Source organism: Myotis nattereri (assembly GCF_964212035.1).
Source record: "Myotis nattereri genome assembly, chromosome: 1".
Lineage (NCBI taxonomy): Eukaryota > Metazoa > Chordata > Mammalia > Chiroptera > Vespertilionidae > Myotis > Myotis nattereri.
The window spans coordinates 172,764,262-172,784,106 of record NC_138075.1 but is presented as its reverse complement, the minus strand read 5'-3'; the positions used below and the strand labels follow the sequence as shown (position 1 = coordinate 172,784,106).

The window sequence follows — 19,845 nt, the reverse complement described above, 5'->3', positions numbered from 1 at the left end:
AACATAACCAATGGACATAAGACACTGGGGGATAGGGGAGGCCAGGGGATTGTCAAGGGCGGGGGGGAAAAAAGGGCACATATATAATACCCTTTGTAATACTTTAAGCAATAAAAACAAATAATAATAAAGTAAAAAAAAAAATAGGGAGGGAATAGCAACCGGTGTGGCTCAGCAGTTGACCCAGGAACCAAGAGGTTGCTGGTTCAGTTCCAGGTCAGGGCATATGCCTGGGTTCTGGGCTCAATCCCCATTGTGGGGGCGTGCAGGAGGCAGCCAATCAATGATGTTCCTCTCTCATCAATGTTTCTATCTCTCTGTCCCACTCCTTTTCCCTCTCTCTTAAAAACATTTTTTGATAGGTTAACGCCGGAGATTGCTGCCTCGAACAACCAATTCAAGGTTACACCTAAAACACGGAACGGATATCATCCAAAACCACAGGAAGGCTGGCTGAGTAGAAATTCTACAACTAGGAGGAAAGAGAATATCATACCCAGACTCAGAGGAGGCGCAGTGCTGAAGTGAAATACTCAGGTGGGGAGTGCGCGCGGAGTGGGCTGGCGGCGGAGGGCACGGTTGTTGTTTTCAATCAGGAGGGAGTTTCAGACTCTGAGCTCTGGATCCGGGCGAGTCTCTAGGGACCCAGACTCAAATGGGAGAAGTGGGACTGTCTGGCTTCAGTCGGAACTCGAAGGCAGCTTTCTCTCTGAGGTTTGCAGCGGTTGCTGGGACTCTGTGAGGCAGAGCCCCTAGGGATGGAATTGAGAGCAGCCATAACTGCTCGCTCCGGCCCACCCTGTTGATCCCGTGCGACCCGCCCCGCCCCGCCCAAGCCCTGCACAGAGCCATTTGCCAGATAGCCTCAGGCAAAGGCTAGATTAGCACCTCCCCAGAGGACAGAAGTTTTCCCACTGCAGACACAGCTGACTCTCACAGCCACTTGGCCTGGAGGTCAAATCCCCCCAGTATTAACTACAACAATCAAGGTTTAACTACAACAAGACTGCACACAAAGACCACTAGGGGGTGCACCAAGAAAGCATAAAAAAAAAATGCGGAGACAAAGAAACAGGACAAAATTGTCAATGGAAGATATAGAGTTCAGAACCACACTTTTAAGGTCTCTCAAGAACTGTCTAGAAGCTGCCAATAAACTTAATGAGATCTACAAGAAATCTAATGAGACCCTCGATGTTATGATAAAGAACCAACTAGAAATTAAGCATACACTGACTGAAATAAAGAATACTATACAGACTCCCAACAGCAGACCAGAGGAGCGCAAGAATCAAGTCAAAGATTTGAAATGCAAAGAAGCAAAAAACACTCAACTGGAAAAGCAAAATGAAAAAAGGATCCAAAAATGCGAGGATAGTGTAAGGAGCCTCTGGGACAGCTTCAAGCGTACCAACATCAGAATTATAGGGGTGCCAGAAGAAGAGAGAGAGCAAGATATTGAAAACCTATTTGAAGAAATAATGACAGAAAACTTCCCCCACCTGGTGAAAGAAATAGACTTACAGGTCCAGGAAGCGCAGAGAACCCCAAACAAAAGGAATCCAAAGAGGACCACACCAAGACACATCATAATTAAAATGCCAAGAGCAAAAGACAAAGAGAAAATCCTAAAAGCAGCAAGAGAAAGAAACTCAGTTACCTACAAAGGAATACCCATACGACTGTCAGCTGATTTCTCAACAGAAACTTTGCAGGCCAGAGGGAATGGCAAGAAATATTCAAAGTGATGAATACCAAGAACCTACAACCAAGATTACTTTACCCAGCAAAGCTATCATTCAGAACTGAAGGTCAGATAAAGAGCTTCACAGATAAGGAAAAGCTAAAGGAGTTCATCACCACCAAACCAATATTATATGAAATGCTGAAAGGTATCCTTTAAGAAGAGGAAGAAGAAGAAAAAGGTAAAGATACAAATTATGAACAACAAACATGCATCTATCAACAAGTGAATCTAAGAATCAAGTGAACAAATAATTGGTGATCATAATAGAATCAGGGACATAGAAAGGCAATGGACTGACTATTCTTGGGGGGGAAAGGGGTGTGGGAGATGCGGGAAGAGACTGGACAAAAATTGTGCACCTATGGATGAGGACAGCGGGTGGGGAGTGAGGGCGGAGGGTGGGGCAGGAACTGGGAGGAGGGGAGTTATGGGGGGAAAAAGAGGAACAAATGTAATAATCTGAACAATAAAGATTTAATTTAAAAAAAAACATTTTTTTTAGTAGGCCTGGGAGAGGGGAGGTTTGGGGGGATGGTGGGCACAGTACACTGTGTCCTGAAGTGTTTATTATTTTTCATTTCAAAGAATTCACTGGTATGGAACAGGTAACGTGACATAAGGGAGTGTATGGCATGTTCAGACTTGGTGCCTTATGTCAGAACACAGCAATGGGTCATCACCACTGCTCATGGCAGCAGGAGTGCGGGCACGTGTGTGAAGTGATGCTGTGCTGGCCTGTGATCTTTGAACCTTTACCAAATCAGTTTGTTTTCATTAGATTTGTCACACAGTTGTAATCTCTTAAAACTTTTAAGGCAGTGTCATGTTCTGAACGATAGCATAAATAAGACTGCTTTGCAACAGGTTTGTTTTTCCTTTCATGCAACTTTTCTACACCTTTTGGAGGGTGAACGTCACCATTCCCATTGCTGAACCAAAGGTTATTATTTTTAAAGGGCAAATTCCTCATTATTTACGTTTGGGTCTGAAAAGGAGGTGACGTCTCAAACAGCCACCGGTGTGGATTAAAAGCTGATGTTCTAAAAGCCTGTGCGGAAACCTGCGCTGCTGGCTGCAAACAGGCAGTGGGTACGAGGAAACAAAGGGCCGGGAAATGGGAGACGCCTGGTTCTTCTTGTGAATTGAAATATAAAACCATGGTGTCTGTATGACTGCTGATGCAATTGTTTCTGTAAATCTTTTTTTTAAAGATATATATTTTTTTTTAATTGATTTCAGAGAGGAAGGGAGAGGAAGAGAGAAACGGAAACATCAATGATGAGAGAGAATCATTGAGCAGCTGCCTCCTGTATGCCCTCTACTGGGGATGGAGCCTGTAACCTGGGCATGTGCCCTTGACTGGAATCGAACCTGGGACCCTTCAGTCTGCAGGGGGATGCTCTATCCACTGAGCCAAACCAGCTAGGGCTGTTTTTGTAAATCTTGTTGTGGTATATACAGTATTGTCATAGGACTAAAGAGAAACACAGGGTTTTCTAATGTCAGTGCTCTGAAAATGTCGACACTGTATATATGAGTATAGTTTGGTTTTTTTGTTTGGGGGTTTGTTTGTTTTTTCAGATTGAAAAATTAAAATAAATCTTACTATATTAAAAAAATGAAAAATAAAACTCTAAAGCTTCCCATGTCACTTAAGGACAGTAAAAGCCAGAGTTCTTATTTTTTTAATCTGCCACCTACTCCATTCCATCTCATGTCCTATTCTAACTGTTAGGGAAAGAATTACATCTCCCCAAAATTCATATGTTGAATTTGTAAGCCCCAGTACCTCAAAATGTGACTATATTTGCAGATAGAATCTTTTGTTGTTGTTGTTAATCCTCACCCGAGGATATTTTTCCATTGATTTTTGGAGAAAGTGGTAGGGAGGCTGAGAAACACAGACAGGGAAACACCAATGTGAGAGACATTGTGTGGCTGCTTCCCACACAAGCCTGCGGCCAAGGGACGTGCCCCTGACCAGAATCAAACCAGGACCCTTCAGCCAGCAGGCAGCGCTCTATCCACTGAGCCGAAGGGCCAGGGCTGCGGATAAAATCTTTAAAGAGGTAACATAGGTTAAAGAAGATCAGATGGGTGAACCTTAATTGATAAATACTAATGTTCTTACAAGAAGAGGAGATGAGACACACCTAGGGAATATGAAGTGAAGACACAGTGAGAACACAGCTACCTACAAGCCGAGGAGAGAGGCCTCCGAAGAAACAATCCTCACAAGACATTGATCTTGGACTTCTGGCCTCCAAAACTGTGAAAAAAACTAATTTCTATTGCTTAAGCCACTCAGTCTGTGATACTATTTTCTGGCAGCCTGAGCAAACTACTACACCAACCAACCCCCGACTCCACTTAGGTCACTGGGTTCCATTCCCTCTGGCCTCTTGAGTTCCAAACACATTAGGCATGCTCTCCCCCGGGCCACTGGCTGTTCCCTCCAATGAGAACTCTCTTCCCCAGATCTCCAGATCTCGCTCACAGCCCACATGGCTCATCCTGAGGTCTTCCCTGACCATCCTGCTATGTAATATGGCACCCCCCTCCTCCACCACATCAGCCTTCCCTATAGTCTTACACTCTTTTATTTTTCTTGAAACATTTATATTTGCTAATTGATTGTTCCCCTCCAACAAAGAAGGGAGAAATGTTTGTGTGTTGTGCTCATTGCTGAATCCCCTGCACCAAGATTCATACCTGGTACATAGCAGGGCATCAGATGTTGGATGAATGTGAGAACAATGTTCCCATAGCGCTTACCTCTTCAGGAGCAAAAGGACAGCATTAGCTGTGCTTGAGTCTAGGCCAGTTGTGGGCTCATCCAGGAACAAGATGGATGGATTGGTAATAAGCTCCATTCCAATACTAGTCCTTTTTCTTTCTCCTCCAGACACACCACGAGTAAACTGAGTTCCAACCTAACACACAAATGTAATCATTATTAACAAAAACAACCACAGGCACTATAGTTCGTTGAGCTGCTAACAAGTGCCAACCCTATAAAAGGCACTTTGTCTCATGTCCTCATATATTCTGAACTGCAGAATCTGAGAGAAGAGGTAGGTTTCTCTTTAATTAAACAAGTAAACTGAGGCTCAGGTCAGAGCTGGTACATGGCTAAGCCAGATATGAAACCCATGCTTTCAACAGTTCTATATGTTCCTTATCAATTAAAATATTTAGTTTTAAGATCAGAAGTTAGAACTTAAAGACATGGCCCTGACATAGTGAAATCACAATCCAAAAAGAAGATAAAAATAGGAAAGGAACAGTTGAAAGCATCTATAATTTATTAGTCTTCTTATGCCCCTTTCTTTTTCCCCCACCGAAAAAATCCTCAAGTGGACTCAAAAACTAGGCCTTGGCAGCTAAGAAAGCTCACTTTCTACCATCCACATTACCACTTATAAAATCACCATAAAGCCTCCCAAATTGGCCCAGTCTATACCCTAACACAACACATAATTCCTGACATCCTTTTAGGCAAAGTCAGAAGGCAGAACATTCTACAGGTGACTGGCTCAGTCTTTCAACCAGTCAGTGTCACTGTGTGTGGTGGGGGAGCAGAAAGGTTTGGGGGAGGCAGGAGGTAGGAAATAATTCTTATAGTAAAAGTCTCCAAAGAGATAATAATCACATGCTACTCATGCTCTTGATTAGATCCTATAATGATTGAGCCATAAAAAACATTTTGGAAACAATTGAAAAACTGTGAATATATGTAGACTCTATATAGCTAATATTAAAATATTATTAATGTTGTTAGTCGGTAATGACATTGTAGTAATGTAGACAAATTCCTTTTTTTAAATAAAAAATATTTTAGAGGTGAAAATGATATTTATAACTTTCTTTAAAACACTTTAGAAATAAAAACCTGGAGGAGAACCAAGATGGCAGTGTAAGGTATAGACCTGTGCGTGCTGCCTCCCACAACAACATTGAAACTACCAACTATAAGACAAACAACTATTAATCAGAACCATGGGAAAGCTGGCCCAGTGGAAGTTCTACAACTGGAAGGAAAGAAAGAAGAGCATTGAGACTGAGTAGGATGTGCAGAGGCACCAAGAACAGAGGTACAGAGTCACACGCCAGGCGGGCTGCAACTGGACACATGGTTTTTTTCAATTGGAAAGGGTTACAAACTCTCGAATCCACTGAGCTTGTTTGGGGTGGGATTCTGAAGTCCCAGACCCCTATGGGGAGAGGCGGGACTGCCTTGCAGCAGGTCGGAGAGCGAGCGTGGCTTTCTCGTGGAGCTGCTCGCCGGCACTCAGGGATGCAGAGTCACGGAGAGACGAGGAGTCTCGGAGACACCATTGCTGTTTGCTCCACCCTGGTGATTCCGGGAGACCCCGCCCTATTCAATTTACATCCCCGCCCAAGCTGTGCCATTGGAACAAAAGGAACCACCTGCGCTTTTGCAGCCTAGCCCAACAAACTGCAGATTTCAACTCCTTGCATCCATAAGGGACACACTCAAGAAGCAGAATCAGGTTTGGACGAAGCCGGAGCCGGACCAGTCTGGGCCGGCGGCATGGAACCGCTGTTTCAGCAAATGCACAAGCAGGTCCACCAGATCCAGTCTCATATGGGACAACAGGAGACAGCAGACAAGCAGTCTGTGCACTTAGTAGAAAATGAAATTCAAGCAAGCATACCAGATACACAGCCAGCAAGAATGCCTGGAGATTTTGTCCATTAAGGAGCCACCCAACAAAAGACAGAATGCCAAACTTCATGTTGACCAGTTAAAGTATGATGTCCAGTACCTGCAGACTGCTCTCAGAAACTTCCAGCATTGGCGATATGCAAGGGAGCAGCAGGAGAGACAGCAAGAGGAGCTTCTGACTCGCACCTTCACCCCCAACGTGGGATGTGGCACCCCCTGCAAGGCTGCAACGGCCCCTGTGAGGCTGAGACGGCCCCTGTGAGGCTGCGACGGCCCCTGTGAGGCTGCGACGGCCCCTGCGAGGCTGTGACGGCCCCTGGGAAGCTGGCGGAACCGCGCAAGCCACCCATCGTCGACAGCCCGCGAACCAGCACACTGCCCCAAGCACAGCTATCACCCAAAGGGTGAGAGCAGCTGTAGTGTTGCTTTCTCCTCACTTTTGGTAGCAAAATCCTCATTTTAAACATAAGAGGACACATTATTTTAAAAAGCCGTTACGTGTCTCCGTACCCTTTCTGAGTAGAGCGTGAACAAGTCATGAGAGACCTTTCCAAACACAGGGGCACGTCGCGGATGGAAATAGCTACATTTTCCATGTGTATGACCTTTGACATGGCAACAAAAAGCGTACACCTATGGATGAGGACCTATGGGGGGGGGGGGCGGTAAGGGCAGAGGGTGGGGTGGAGGGGAGCTATGGGGGAAAAAACGGGAACAACTATAATAATCTGAACAATAAAGATTTATTTAATAAAAAAAAAAGAAAACCTAAAAAAAAAAAAAAGAAATAAAAACCTGAAGCTATCTATATACTAATAAAAGGGTAATATGCTAATTAGACAGGGAGACCTTCTGGACATCCTTCTGGACAAAGCCATGGTGGTGGGGCCAAGGCAGAGGCAGTTAGGGACAATCAGCCCAGGAGGGGAGGGCAGTTGGAGGCAATCAGGCCAGCAGAGGGGGTGCAATAGGGGGTGAGCAGGCCAGCAGGGGGGGCCAGTTGGGGGAAAGCAGGCTGGCAGTGGGGGGCAGTTGGGGGTGATCAGGCCGGCGGGGGGGGGGGCAGTTGAGGGTGAGCAGGCCGGCAGGGGGGGCCAGTTGGGGGCAATCAGGCCAGCAGGGGGAGCAGTTGGGGGTGAGCAGGCCAGTAGGCAGAGTGGTTAGGGGCAATCAGGCAGGTAGGCAGGTAAGTGGTTAGGAGCCAGTGGTCCCGGATTATGAGAGGGATGTCCCAGATTGGATAGGGTGCAGGCTGGGCTGAGGGATACCACCCCCACCCCTGTGCACTGGGCCACTAGTCATTGAATAACATGTTAACTAGGAAATCTAGGTGAATGTTACCAGTAATCATACCATTGTATTAATTATGCTACAATCATGTCATTACTATAGGAATCAGACCATTCTCTCTACATTTCTCTTATGATTAAAATGTTATAACAGGTACAAGAGGCCTGGCGCATGGAATTCGTGCATGGGTATGGTCCCTAGGGCTGGCCTGGGATCAGGGCCATCTTCCCTGGCTGCCCACAGCTGGCCCTGCCCTCCACTGCCACCCATCCTCGTTCTCCATCGGTGACCGGTACCTGACAGCTGGGGGAAGGGACTGAGACATCGGTTGTTCCCACTGCTCGCTGGCCCCGTCCCTGCCTCAGGTTTTCGCTCTGTGTGAGGGGCTACCAGCGGGGTGGGGGCCTTGGCCTGGCACTCCCCACGTCCCCTGCCATCCACCCCCGGTTCCCCGTTTGACATCAGGCGATCGGATTCTGCCAGTCAGGGAAAGGGACCGAGAGGTGGTCAGTGCGCCTCATTGTGACTGGTCCAGCAGTCATTCCACTGTTAGGGTCAATTTGCATATTACCCTTTTATTATATAGGATAACATTTTCAATGATTGTTTCAGTCAATTACATAAACATGTTCTATGAAGTCAACAACTGCCTTCAGCTTATTTTCCCTAGAAATACATGCAAAGAAGTCAGGTGATGATCACTAGAGGTAAAGACAGGAAAGCACCTTAGTGGAAAGAGAGAATCACATGAACAGAGCCCCAACAAAGGGAGCCCAACCACTCATAACATGAAAATAAGTGGTACATGGGAGCAGCTCAGACTTATTCTTCCAAAATGCACTTGACATAGAAGATTGAAAGCATCAGATGAAGCAGCAGCCAGCAGAATACCCCACCTTCATGTCCTCGAAGGAAGGGATAGTGCAGAGGGATTAAACTAGAACCATAACAGCTGAAAAGCTCATCTTCACCCAAAGCTTTGATGTCTTCCAGCAAATCTTCCATGTCTACTCATCAACTGTAAATCATTCCCTCACTCATCTCATTCCTCCTTCCTGATCCTGCACAACCCACACAGGGAGCTACTTTTGTCTCTCTCGCCCACAGCTGTTATCTATAAAATCCAAGAGAGCCCAGCACACGTCAGTGTGCAAGTAACCCTGGCAGAAGGGAGGGACAGTGGAAGAGAGCGGGGAGGGATGGGAGACAAAGTGCCCTTAGAAAGGCTTTGGAAAACAAGTTGGCTGCTACACAAATTAGAAATAAATACTAATGTGACTGAAAATAATGTTGGAGGCCCAATTATAACAAAGTGAAACATATATGTCATTTATGAATTCCAGAAAAAAATAGTTATCTATGTATTCCAGAAATATAGCTAGGATTGTAGTCATGTATGAATTTTTAGTCATTTATGAATTTTTGTCATTCATGAATTCCAGAAACATAGCTCCAAAGCAATACAACAAAGTCCCTAGAGGAAGAATAGCTAAAAAAGGGAAGAGAAAACAAAAAAAATAAAAGTTAGTAAAGAGACACTGAATGAGACAGGACTTACACAGTTAGTGAGGGGGAGGAGCAAGCACTGTCATCACAGGGAAGGGACATGTAGTCTTTGCAAGAATACTTTTACATACCAGCCCACAGGGCCATACTTCACCCCCAGGATTCAATCATTTTTTAATTTTTTTCCTGGTTAAGTTTCACCTTCATATTATGTAACTATTCATTTTTATCATTGTTTTTAGAAAGGAGCCGCTTTGACCACACACATTATAGGAAACTTCTGGGTAAGGGTCCTATTTGCTGGCAATGACCTCATCAGTTGTGTCCTCATTACCTTGGAATCTGCCACTTTAGCCAGACCTAACTCTTGAATGACCATGTTTATCCGTTCATTCTTTTCATGACTCTTCATAGTTGATGGAAGGCGAAGAGCTGCTGAGAACTGTAAATTTTCTCTCACTGTCAGAGTTCCCATCACAACATCATCCTGAAGGCAAAATGGCATTTTAAAAAGACAAATCAGGTCTTTTCTAGTAAATTCAGTCTTCAGTATATACAACTTAATCCACAAAAATAACATAGCCAAGGGAAAGTTCTAGCTAGTGATGAACTTTAATTATACAAATTATACCAATAACTCCATATTCAGATAGCTGCAAACCCTGATGGAAGAATTCTCATTTCTATCTGTACACCCGAAGAGAACACAGGCAATTATGATTACTACTGTCAGACATTTCCAGACTGCTTCATACAAGGCTTTGACAAAACATCTCTCTAAGCTAGGGCAGGGAGAGAGGGGAAGGTAGGGAAAAAAGTAAAACAGTAGCATCTTTTGGGAACATGATAACTAGAACTGTTATCATTTTGTTAGCAGGGTCATATTCTAGATTCTCCCTGCCTTTTCATTTAACATTACTGTACATCTTAAGGGAGATTATGAGAAGATGGTTTAAGGAAAGTTGGTTTTATGCCCAGGTTATGTGATCAACGGGAAGCACGCTGCACTATCAGCCAAAGAACTTGACCACATCAAACCAGAGATATCTAAAATGCAAATCAATGCATACTTACTTGTATCACATAACCTGAGATACATTTGAAATTGGCAGGTCGAGGTGCTCCATTTATCAAAACATCTCCAGATAATCCCAGTGGGTCTTTCCTTGCAGCTAAGATATCTAACAACCTATAAAAGGATATATATGGTATGTTTTTTCTCCAACGCAAGTTATATCTCTCAGCTACTCTTGAATGCAAATTCTGTTCAAATTAAAAAATTAACTGATCAAGAAAATCTATGGTTCAACTCTAATTACACATCTATTTTTTAAATTCTCAAGTTCCTTTTTTACTCTATGCTACAATAAGGTCCAAAAAATGTGAAAACAAAACACTGCTGGCTGATCCAGCACAGACCTCCCAAACAGCCCTCCAAGCTGCCTGACCTTTGGGTCCCAACACAGGCGATGTGCTCCTTTAGCCAAGACTCACTCCACTTACGATTCTGCTCCACCTCCCCACTTTCAATTCCACCCGCTTCCTTTTCCTCCCATTAGCTCCCATCATACCTGACACCTAATGCCAATCACCTCTCATGTCCTCTCAGTAAACCTGACCTAATAAGACACAGCTGGCATAAGTGCATGTGAGCCACAGTGCCTACACCCAGACTAGACATGCAGCAAATATTCAACTAATGCCTGCCCTCGTAAAAGTGATCTGTAAAAGCACATTAAAAATGCAAAGGGAACGCTTACTGATACTCTGTTATACTCACGAAGATTTGCCTCCACCTGTGGGTCCCAGAATGGCGTTGAGGCCAGGTCTCATGATCCCACTGCAAATGCAGAAACAGACTGATTTACTGGTTCACTTTAAAACTAGTTCTACTGCCCTAGCAGGTTTGGCTCAGTGGATAGAGCATCAGCCTGTGGACTGAGGGTCCTGGGTTCGATTCTGATCAAGGGCACTTACCTTGGCTGCAGGCTCGATCCCTGGCCCTGATTGGGGCAGGTGTGGGAAGCAACCAATGGATGTGTTTCTCTCACATCAATGTTTCTCTCTGTGTGTCTCTCCCACTCCTTTCCACTCTCTCTAAAAATCAATGGAAAAACATCCTCAGGTGAGGATTAAAAAAAACAAAACTATTTCTTCTAATTTAGGGTCTGCATTTAATACACTCAATGAACACTGATGAAATTAGACAGAAAATAAGCACAAAACAACCTTTCATGGGGGGAAAAAAGGAAATGTCAAATAGAAGTCTAGTATACAAAGAATGTCATCACTAGTCAGCATCTATAGAAAAAATGGCTCATGTCCCTCTAAATTCACTTCAGTTATTTTCTAAACCACTTATATTTTTGGGGAAGGGACACACAAACTTTCAAGGTTCCTTGAAGTAAAAGATTCTGGTAGAACATCTGTTAACATTTACTTCTCTTAACACAATGTTAAGTACATCACAGGTCTTGAGTAGTGTTTCAGGGTAATTATTTCAAGTCACCTCATTTGCTACCTAGTCAGGTTCTACATAACTAAGTAGTCAATGGCTTTCTACAATTATCAGTATCAGTGCTTTCACTATTCAAATCTAATCAGGCGAAAAAACAATATATCTGATGTACAAATTTAATGGCTAGAAAAGAGCACCTCAGATGTTGAAAAGAAAACCTCACCAGTTCTAAATGCAGACAAAATTCTTAATCCAATTGTTAAAATAAAACATGTCTTCTAATTACATAATTTTCTTTCTTGTAAAGTTTTAAACAAACAACCTGGAAAATTCTCAGTTTATAAATGGAAAATTCCACTTTTTATTGAGGATGACCTTTAAGGGTATACACAGGTGGTACAGACACTGCATGTTCCAAACAGATTACATAGATGTTTGTGGGTAGAGAATATTTAGATAGAAAGCAGGTAGGTAGAAAAAAACATTAAGGCAGAGTTGACTGTGCTGAGATTCAAGAATGCAAATATGTAATTTGAATTTAACCCTGAAGGTCACCAGTAGAATGGTAAGGAGAATGCACTGGAGTACGGAGAAGGAAGGGTAGGTCCACCATAGTTACACAGGCATGATGAAATGGAGGTCTGAGGAAGGCCTTTCAAAACCCTGGTGTCCAAGCCCAATCTCTGCAGAATTGGTAGGTAAATCAAAATTTACTCCACAGCCCAGCCAGTGTGGCTCAGCAGTCGAGCTTCAACCCAGGAACCAAGAGCTCACCAGTTCAATTCCTGGTCAGGACACATGCCCAGGTTGTGGGCTCAGTTCCCAGTAGGAGTATGTGCAGGAGGTAGCTGATCAAAGATGTCCTCTTTCACTGATGTTTCTCTCTCTCTATCCCTCCCCCTTCCTCTCAAATGGATAAATTAAAAAAGACTTTACTCCCCAGAGAATCCAGTATCTATTCCAGTGGAAGGTGCAAAGCAGAAGGCTATTTCATGCACAGACAGTGACTTTCACGGGGCAAACACTATGATGTACAGCTGTCGTGAGTGATAGACGTCACAGTGCAGCTGTGCTCAGTGCGCCAATCCAGGAGGACCTCAGCACTGCCTGCCTGCTGTGCCCGAACTGTCACGAGTGTAAAATGCCTGGTGGGTGCTAGGGTGCAATTTACCTTCTACTTTGCTCATTAACTGAGGAGCCTCTCACTGAAACATTGGACAAATGCAATGAGTTAGGTAAAGCAACACAAGCTCTAAAACAGAAAAATATCTATTATTTCAGTGGCCTTTCCCCCCTGATGTAATAAGACATGCTAATGGTTGGGTGAACTTTCAAGATGCATTTATCTATAGCTCTTCATGTACCTTCTGCATTGATAGCTACCTACAAACTGTTTCTAAAGTGACCAGAGATAAGCTTGTTACTCACTGAGATTTCATCACCAGAAAACCTTTCCAGGTTTTAAAAATCTCTACTCAAAGACCAAGCAATCCTAAATGATTAACTCAAAAGACAATGTGAGCGTTCTAAGACAAAGAATTTGAGTTAATTATCTTTTGAGTTAATCATTTAGGATTGCTCCCTTCCTTTCAAAGAGAGAGAGAGAGAGAGAGAGAGAGAGAGAGAGAGAAAGGGAGGGAGGGAGAGAGGGAGGGAGGGAGGGAGGAAGGCAGGGAGGGAGGAACTGTGTCATCTTCTTTCACCACCACCCCATAGCATGCAGGTCTACTCATTGTAGACCACTGAGTACTAAATAAATGAAATAAAACCTAGCTACAGGATTTCTATTACATCTATTACATTTTAGTGCAGCAGTCACCAACCTTTCAGACCTCACTGACCACGGGTGGTCCACAGACCACTGGTTGGTGACTGCTGTTTTAGTGAATCATGGAAATCCTTTGGTCTCACTTTATCCTATCTAATAAAAGAGAAACATGGTAATTAGTGTACATCCGCTACCCTTCCCATTGACTAATCAGGGCGATATGCAAATTAACTGCCAGCCAAGATGGCGGCCGGCAGCCAGGCAGCTTGAAACTAACATGAGGCTTACTTGCTTCAGTGACGGAGGACTCCAACGTTCCCCGCCTGCCTTGCCGGCCTCTGAGCTTGCAGTTTGAAACATTGTTACAAATATAGAAGCTAAACAAAACCCCAGAAACCTGCTTTCAGCGAGCCGGGATCTCAGAGCTGGAGTTGATACAGTGTTTTGATTATAGAACACAAACAAACCAGATACCTGCTTTCAGCAGCAGAGGCCTCAGCGCTGAAGTCAGAGCTAAAGCTGACCCAGAATAAAAAAAAAAAAAGAAAAAAAGGAGCAGTTGGGAGGTTCAGTTACCCACCAGCCTGAAAACAGCCTTCAGCCCTTCACCCAGACTGGCCAGGCACCCCAGTGGGGACTCCCACACTGAAGGGTGTGTGACCAGCTGCAAACAGCCATCATCCCCTCACCCAGGCTGGCCAGGCACCCCAGTGGGGACCCCCACCCTGATCCAGGACACCCTTCAGGGCAAACCAGCTGGCCCCCACCCATACACCAGGCCTCTATCCTATATAGTAAAAGGGTAATATGCCTCCCAGCACCAGGATCAGCGGAGCCGTGAGGCCTCCCGGCACCGGGATCAGCAGAGCTGAGAGGCCTCCCAACACCGGGATCAGTGTGACAGGGGGCAGCACCCAAACCCCCTGATCGCCCTGCAGCTCTGTGTGTGACAGGGGGTGGGGCCACAACCTCCCTATCCACCCTGCTCTGTGTGTGACAGGGTGTGGCGCCCCAACCCCCTGATCGGCCCTGCTCTGTGTGTGACAGGGTGCGGTGCCCCAACCCTCCCCCACAGGCCCTGCTCTGTGTGTGACGGGTTAGAGCCATAACCTCCCCATTGGCCATGCCCTGAGTGTGACAGTGGCAGCGCCCCAACCCCCTGATCAGTCCTGCTCTGTGGGTGATAGAGGGTGGCACCCAACCCCCTGATCCACCCTGCTCTGTGCGTGACAGGGGGGAGCTCCCAATCCCCTGATGGGCCCTGCTCTGTGTGTGACAGGGTACGGAGCCCCAACCCCCCTGATGGGCCCTGCTCTGTGAGTGACAGGGGGCAGCACCCCAACCCCCTGATTGGCCCTGCTCTGTGCGTGACAGGGGGTGGCGCCGCAACCTCTCCATCGATCCTGCCTTGAGTGTGACAGGGGGCGGTGCCCCTACCCCCCAATCGGCCCTACCCTGAGTGTGACTGAGGGTGGCATCGCAACCTCCCGATCCACCCTGCTCTGTGTATGACAGGGGGCAGCGCCTCAACTCCCCAATCGGCCCTGCTCTGAGCCCAACCAGGGGCTGCACCTAGGGATTGTGCCTGCCCTCTGCCACTCGGGAGCAGGCCTAAGCCAGCAGGTCGTTATCTCCCGAGGGGTCCCATACTGCGAGAGGGCACAGGCCGGGCTGAGGGACCCCCCTCTCCCCCCTGAGTGCACAAATTTTTGTGCACCGGGCTTACAGTGAATAATAAGTCAATGCCATTCCCACTGCTTAGAGCAGGGGTGGGCAAACTTTTTGACTCGAGGGCCACAATGGGTTCTTAAACTGGACCGGAGGGCCGGAACAAAAGCATGGATGGAGTGTTTGTGTGAACTAATATAAATTCAAAGTAAACATCATTACATAAAAGGGTACGGTCTTTTTTTTTCTTAGTTTTATTCATTTCAAACGGGCCGGATCCGGCCCGCGGGCCGTAGTTTGCCCACGGCTGGCTTAGAGCATCATCCTTTCCTATCCTGCCACACACACACACTTCAATTTCTCTCTCCTATCCCATGCCCCTGGCCCTCCAATTGAGGGTAGTGGCTTCCATGTCTTCTAACCCATGTATCACAGTAGAACACAGTGAAGTTCTCTAGTTGTCTGAATCCCCATTAGACTAGAAGGTTGCTGAGAACAGAGGACATACCTCTGTCACTAGGATTTTGCATAATGTCAGGCTCCTAATAGACACTGAAAATTAGTTGAATAAATGATTCTCAACATTTTTATAAATGATAATTACTTATGGGAAAACCAATTGTTTTTCACAAAAACAAATATCAAGAAGTACAAGGCCCCGGTTGGGTAGCTCAATTGGTTAGAGAGAGCATCAACCCAATAAACCAAGGTTGTGGATTCAATTCCTGGTCAGAACACAAAGAAGCAATCAATGAATGCATGAATAAGTGGAACAATAAATCAATGTTTCTGTCTCTTCTCTAGAATCAATTTTAAAAAAGTAAGTACAAAAATGTTATGAAAAATAGGAAGAGCCTGACTGGAAAGAGAATTTAGTTATATTTCCTACTTATTACAATATAGCATGTTCAAATAATGCATCAGTCATTTCTATTAAACTTTACCTCCCTTCTTTGTGTGAAGGTGATGGAAGTGCTGGGTGGAGGAGCAGTAATGGCCAGCACCCAAGATCACAGGCTGCAAAGGCAGGTGGGAGGAAGAGAGGAGACAGCTGAAGAGAAGAGTGATTACTCATATTAAGAAATAAGAACCTGCTGGTGTGGCTCGGGGATTGAGTATCAACCTATGAACCAGGAGGTCATAGTTCAATTCCTGGTCAGGGCACTTGCCTGAGGTTGTGGGCTCAATTCCCAGCAGGGAGCATCCAGAAGGCAGCTGATTGATGATACTCTTCCATCATTGATATTTCTATCTCTCTCTCCCTCTCCCTTCCTCTCTAAAATCAATAAAAATATTTCTTTTAAAAGAAAAAAATAAGAAAACTGAGCAAATCAGTAAGGATATTAGAATAATGAGAGTCAGGTTTTCACTTTTTGAGAAGATGTTTTACAAACATGGAAATGTGGAAATAACCCTGGAGTATTACATAAGAATTGGAAGTCATGGGTTTTTATCTATATACCCAGACAGATATAAAAAAAGGCTTAGATGCTTTTATATGTGTTTATATAAATATATTCCCTAGTTCTGTCCACCAATATGTCCCAGAAGCTATGCCATCCCAATACCAATGAACATTCCAAACACCTAGATCTCAATAAGTTAGTAAATGCAAAACTCCACAAAAAGGAACATCAGCTCATACCAGGTCTGAGGCAGGGAAAGTAGTGAGTATGGAATTTCTGTTGTGCCAACAAAATATTCAAAAAGAAAAGAAAAAAGAGAGTGAGAGAGACAGAGAGAATGAGTTTAAAAAACAAAACAGACCTACTTTGACCAAATCAGGAACAATACGAGTATCAAAATAAATTATGATAATGCATTAGTATTGAATGCTACTGAATAAAATGTGAATCCATGATTCTATATTAATATACATAAACGAATAAAAAGATGATGAATGAAGTTTTTTTCCTTTTAGTAGAATGCAAACTAATCCATATGAAAGAGATGGATGAAAACAGAAAATCACTCTTTGGTAACTATCAGAGTGATAATTACTGATGATTCAAGCAAGAGACATAAATGGGGACTTAAGCTTGTGAAATAAAATTTTGGAATAATGTCAAGGTAACTCCCCTAATAATATTAATTACATGGGGGAGAATAGTGACATTGTGATGAAGGCTGTCAGATACCAACATGACCAGGTGATCAAGATGAGAGAGACAGGAAAATACCTACCAGCTTGCGTGAGACTGAGGAGACATGATGTGATGATCAGTCAACTATGTGAAGAGCATGGTGGCCAACAGCCCCTAAGGACCCATCACTGCAGCTAGTATAAGGCTTAGCAACCACTCAGACAATGCCTGAGAGGTTATATAGGAGAAGGCCCTTATTTCTGAAAAACAGAACTGGAGGAGTTAGGAATTACAGAGTGCCACATGGACAGCTCTCAGATGGTTCAAAAAAAAAAAAATGCTAAGGACAATGGGTTATCTCAAGAGATAAAATGAGTAGCAAATGCAGTGAAATATTAATAGGTCGGGAATCTGGTAAAAGTGCTATGTTCCCACAAGTTTGAAATTATTTCTAAATAAATTATTAACTTAAGAAATCTCCACATAGATAATGAATTACCCTGAAATTATAGGATATGCACACAACTACTGGGTCAGACCATTTTTTCCATAGATCATTACCATTGGAGAGGAAAAGCTCAAAGGCTGGGTATGGACACAAATTAAACATAACAGAATGATTTTTCATGAGGTGGTAAAATCTCACCTTCCTGATTCTCATAGTCAGATTTTGTTTTATCTTCCTTCCCCACAGAGGACATTAGGTTCTGGTTCCTTAGTTCTACAAATGATACTACAAAATGTCCAGAGGAAAAACAAAAATCAAGATTCTCATCAGCAGCCCTGGCCAGTATGGCTCAGTTGGTTGAGCGTTGTTCCATGTATCAAGAGTTCACAGTTCAATTCCCAATCAGGACCACATGCCCGGGTTTCAGGCCCCATCCCAAGTAGGAAGCATGCAAGAGGCTGCCCATCCATGTTTCTGTCTCTCCCCTTCCCTTCCTTTCTCCAAAAAGAGCACTAAAAACATGTTTAAAATAAGAAAAGATTCTCATACAAGAAAAAAAATAAATATATATGCTCATCAGCTTTTTTGGAATATAATTACTGCTTTCAATGGCAGTGGTGCTACCACATGCAAGTCAAACTCTGGTGTCCTATGAGACATCCTGGGGTGATCACTTAGTAACAGATATACATGTCTAATCACTATGTTGTACACTTAAAACTAATATAATAGTGTTTGTCAACTGTAATTAATAAATTTTAAAAATTATGAAAAAAAATTGACACCATTTTATGAACCCAGGAATGCAAGTACAGAACTCATCTTTTGCTGGACTGCATACCCTGAACCATTAAAAAAAAAACCACTCTGAAGCTTTGAGCAGATGACACTTTTAGTGCACTGAGTTACTAACCTACCAAAACATAGGCAAGATAAATGTACACTCATCCAGTATGCATTTGAAATCCATTCAACCTATGTGAATTACAAATTATTTGTTACCTTCCACTTAGCACAAAATCTGAAGTGACCAACATTTTCTTGACTGTTATGTTTCACAAAAACTTTGTCAGCTTTACACAAGGTCAGTCACTTCTATCTAGGCATGTAGCAAAAGATAATATTTTGTGGCTACCTACCTCTCCTTATTTTCCTGGTCAGGGTTTCTTAACCAATACAACAAAGCAGCAAGGAAGCAGGCATGACAGTATGTGCTGCTGCGTGAAGAAAGTTCTATCAACTGCACACAGCCCCTACCTCACCACCACCCAACCAATCCCAGGTCCCTGCTCTTTCTTCCCCACCCACATGCAAAACTTTTCGCCCCTTCCTGTCACATCCTAGCCTCCTGGGAACAGTTGGCTGCCACTAACAGAAAAGACCACAATCCCATAGAACGCATCAGGAAAGCATGAGAAGCATCTGATTCTATACAGGTTGGAGGCCATACCTGGCCCAAGGGCTCTTATACCACTCCTCCAGTCTCAGACATCTAGAAAAGGTGCTTGTTGGTTACGAACTCTCGAATCCTCTGGGCTTGCTCGGGACGGGTCCCTGAGGCCCCAGACCCCACAGGGAGAGGCAGCACAGCCTTGCAGCGGTCGGAAAGCGAGGGAGGCTCTGGCGCGCAGTTGCTCGCCGGCACTGGGGGACGCGAAGTCCCAGTGACCCGGAGAGGAGAAGAGCCATGGAGACACCGCCATTGCTATTTGCTCTGCCCTGGCGACTCCCTGAGACCCAGCCCTACTCAATTTACATCCCCATCCAAGCTGTGCCAGGTGCACAAAAAGACCCACCTGCGCTTTTGCAGCCTAACCCAACAAATTGCAGACTTCAACTCCTCACACCCATGGGAGACACACTCAAGAAGCAGGCCCAGGAGAACCAAGATGGTGGCGTAAGGAAGTGAACTGTGAGTGCTGCCTCCCACAACAACATCGAAACTACCAACTATAGGACAAACAGCTATCATATGGAACCATGGGAAAGCTGGCCTAGTGGAAGCTCTACAACTGGAAGGAAAGAAAGAAGAGTATTGAGACTGAGTAGGATGTGCAGAGGCACCAAGTACAGAGCCCAACCCAGCAGGCTTCAGATTTCGGCTCCTCGCATCCGGAAGGGACGCACTGGGGGGGGGGGGGGGCGGGGGGAGGCGGAATCGGGTTCGGGGCAGGCCTGCTGGGCCA

General features: G+C 44.6%; 1 protein-coding gene across 1 annotated transcript in view; it reads right to left on the bottom strand.

Annotated features, from left to right (window-relative positions):
• The window catches only part of LOC308532280 (broad substrate specificity ATP-binding cassette transporter ABCG2-like), a gene marked incomplete at its 5' end in the record, with an annotated part of 71,993 nt that overhangs the window by 26,693 nt on the left and 25,455 nt on the right, over positions 1-19,845 (bottom strand). Inside the window, 4 exon segments of the mRNA XM_081109642.1 lie at positions 4,523-4,680; positions 9,568-9,720; positions 10,308-10,422; positions 11,014-11,073. Of these exon segments, the coding sequence (XP_080965768.1) occupies positions 4,523-4,680; positions 9,568-9,720; positions 10,308-10,422; positions 11,014-11,073 (486 nt within the window).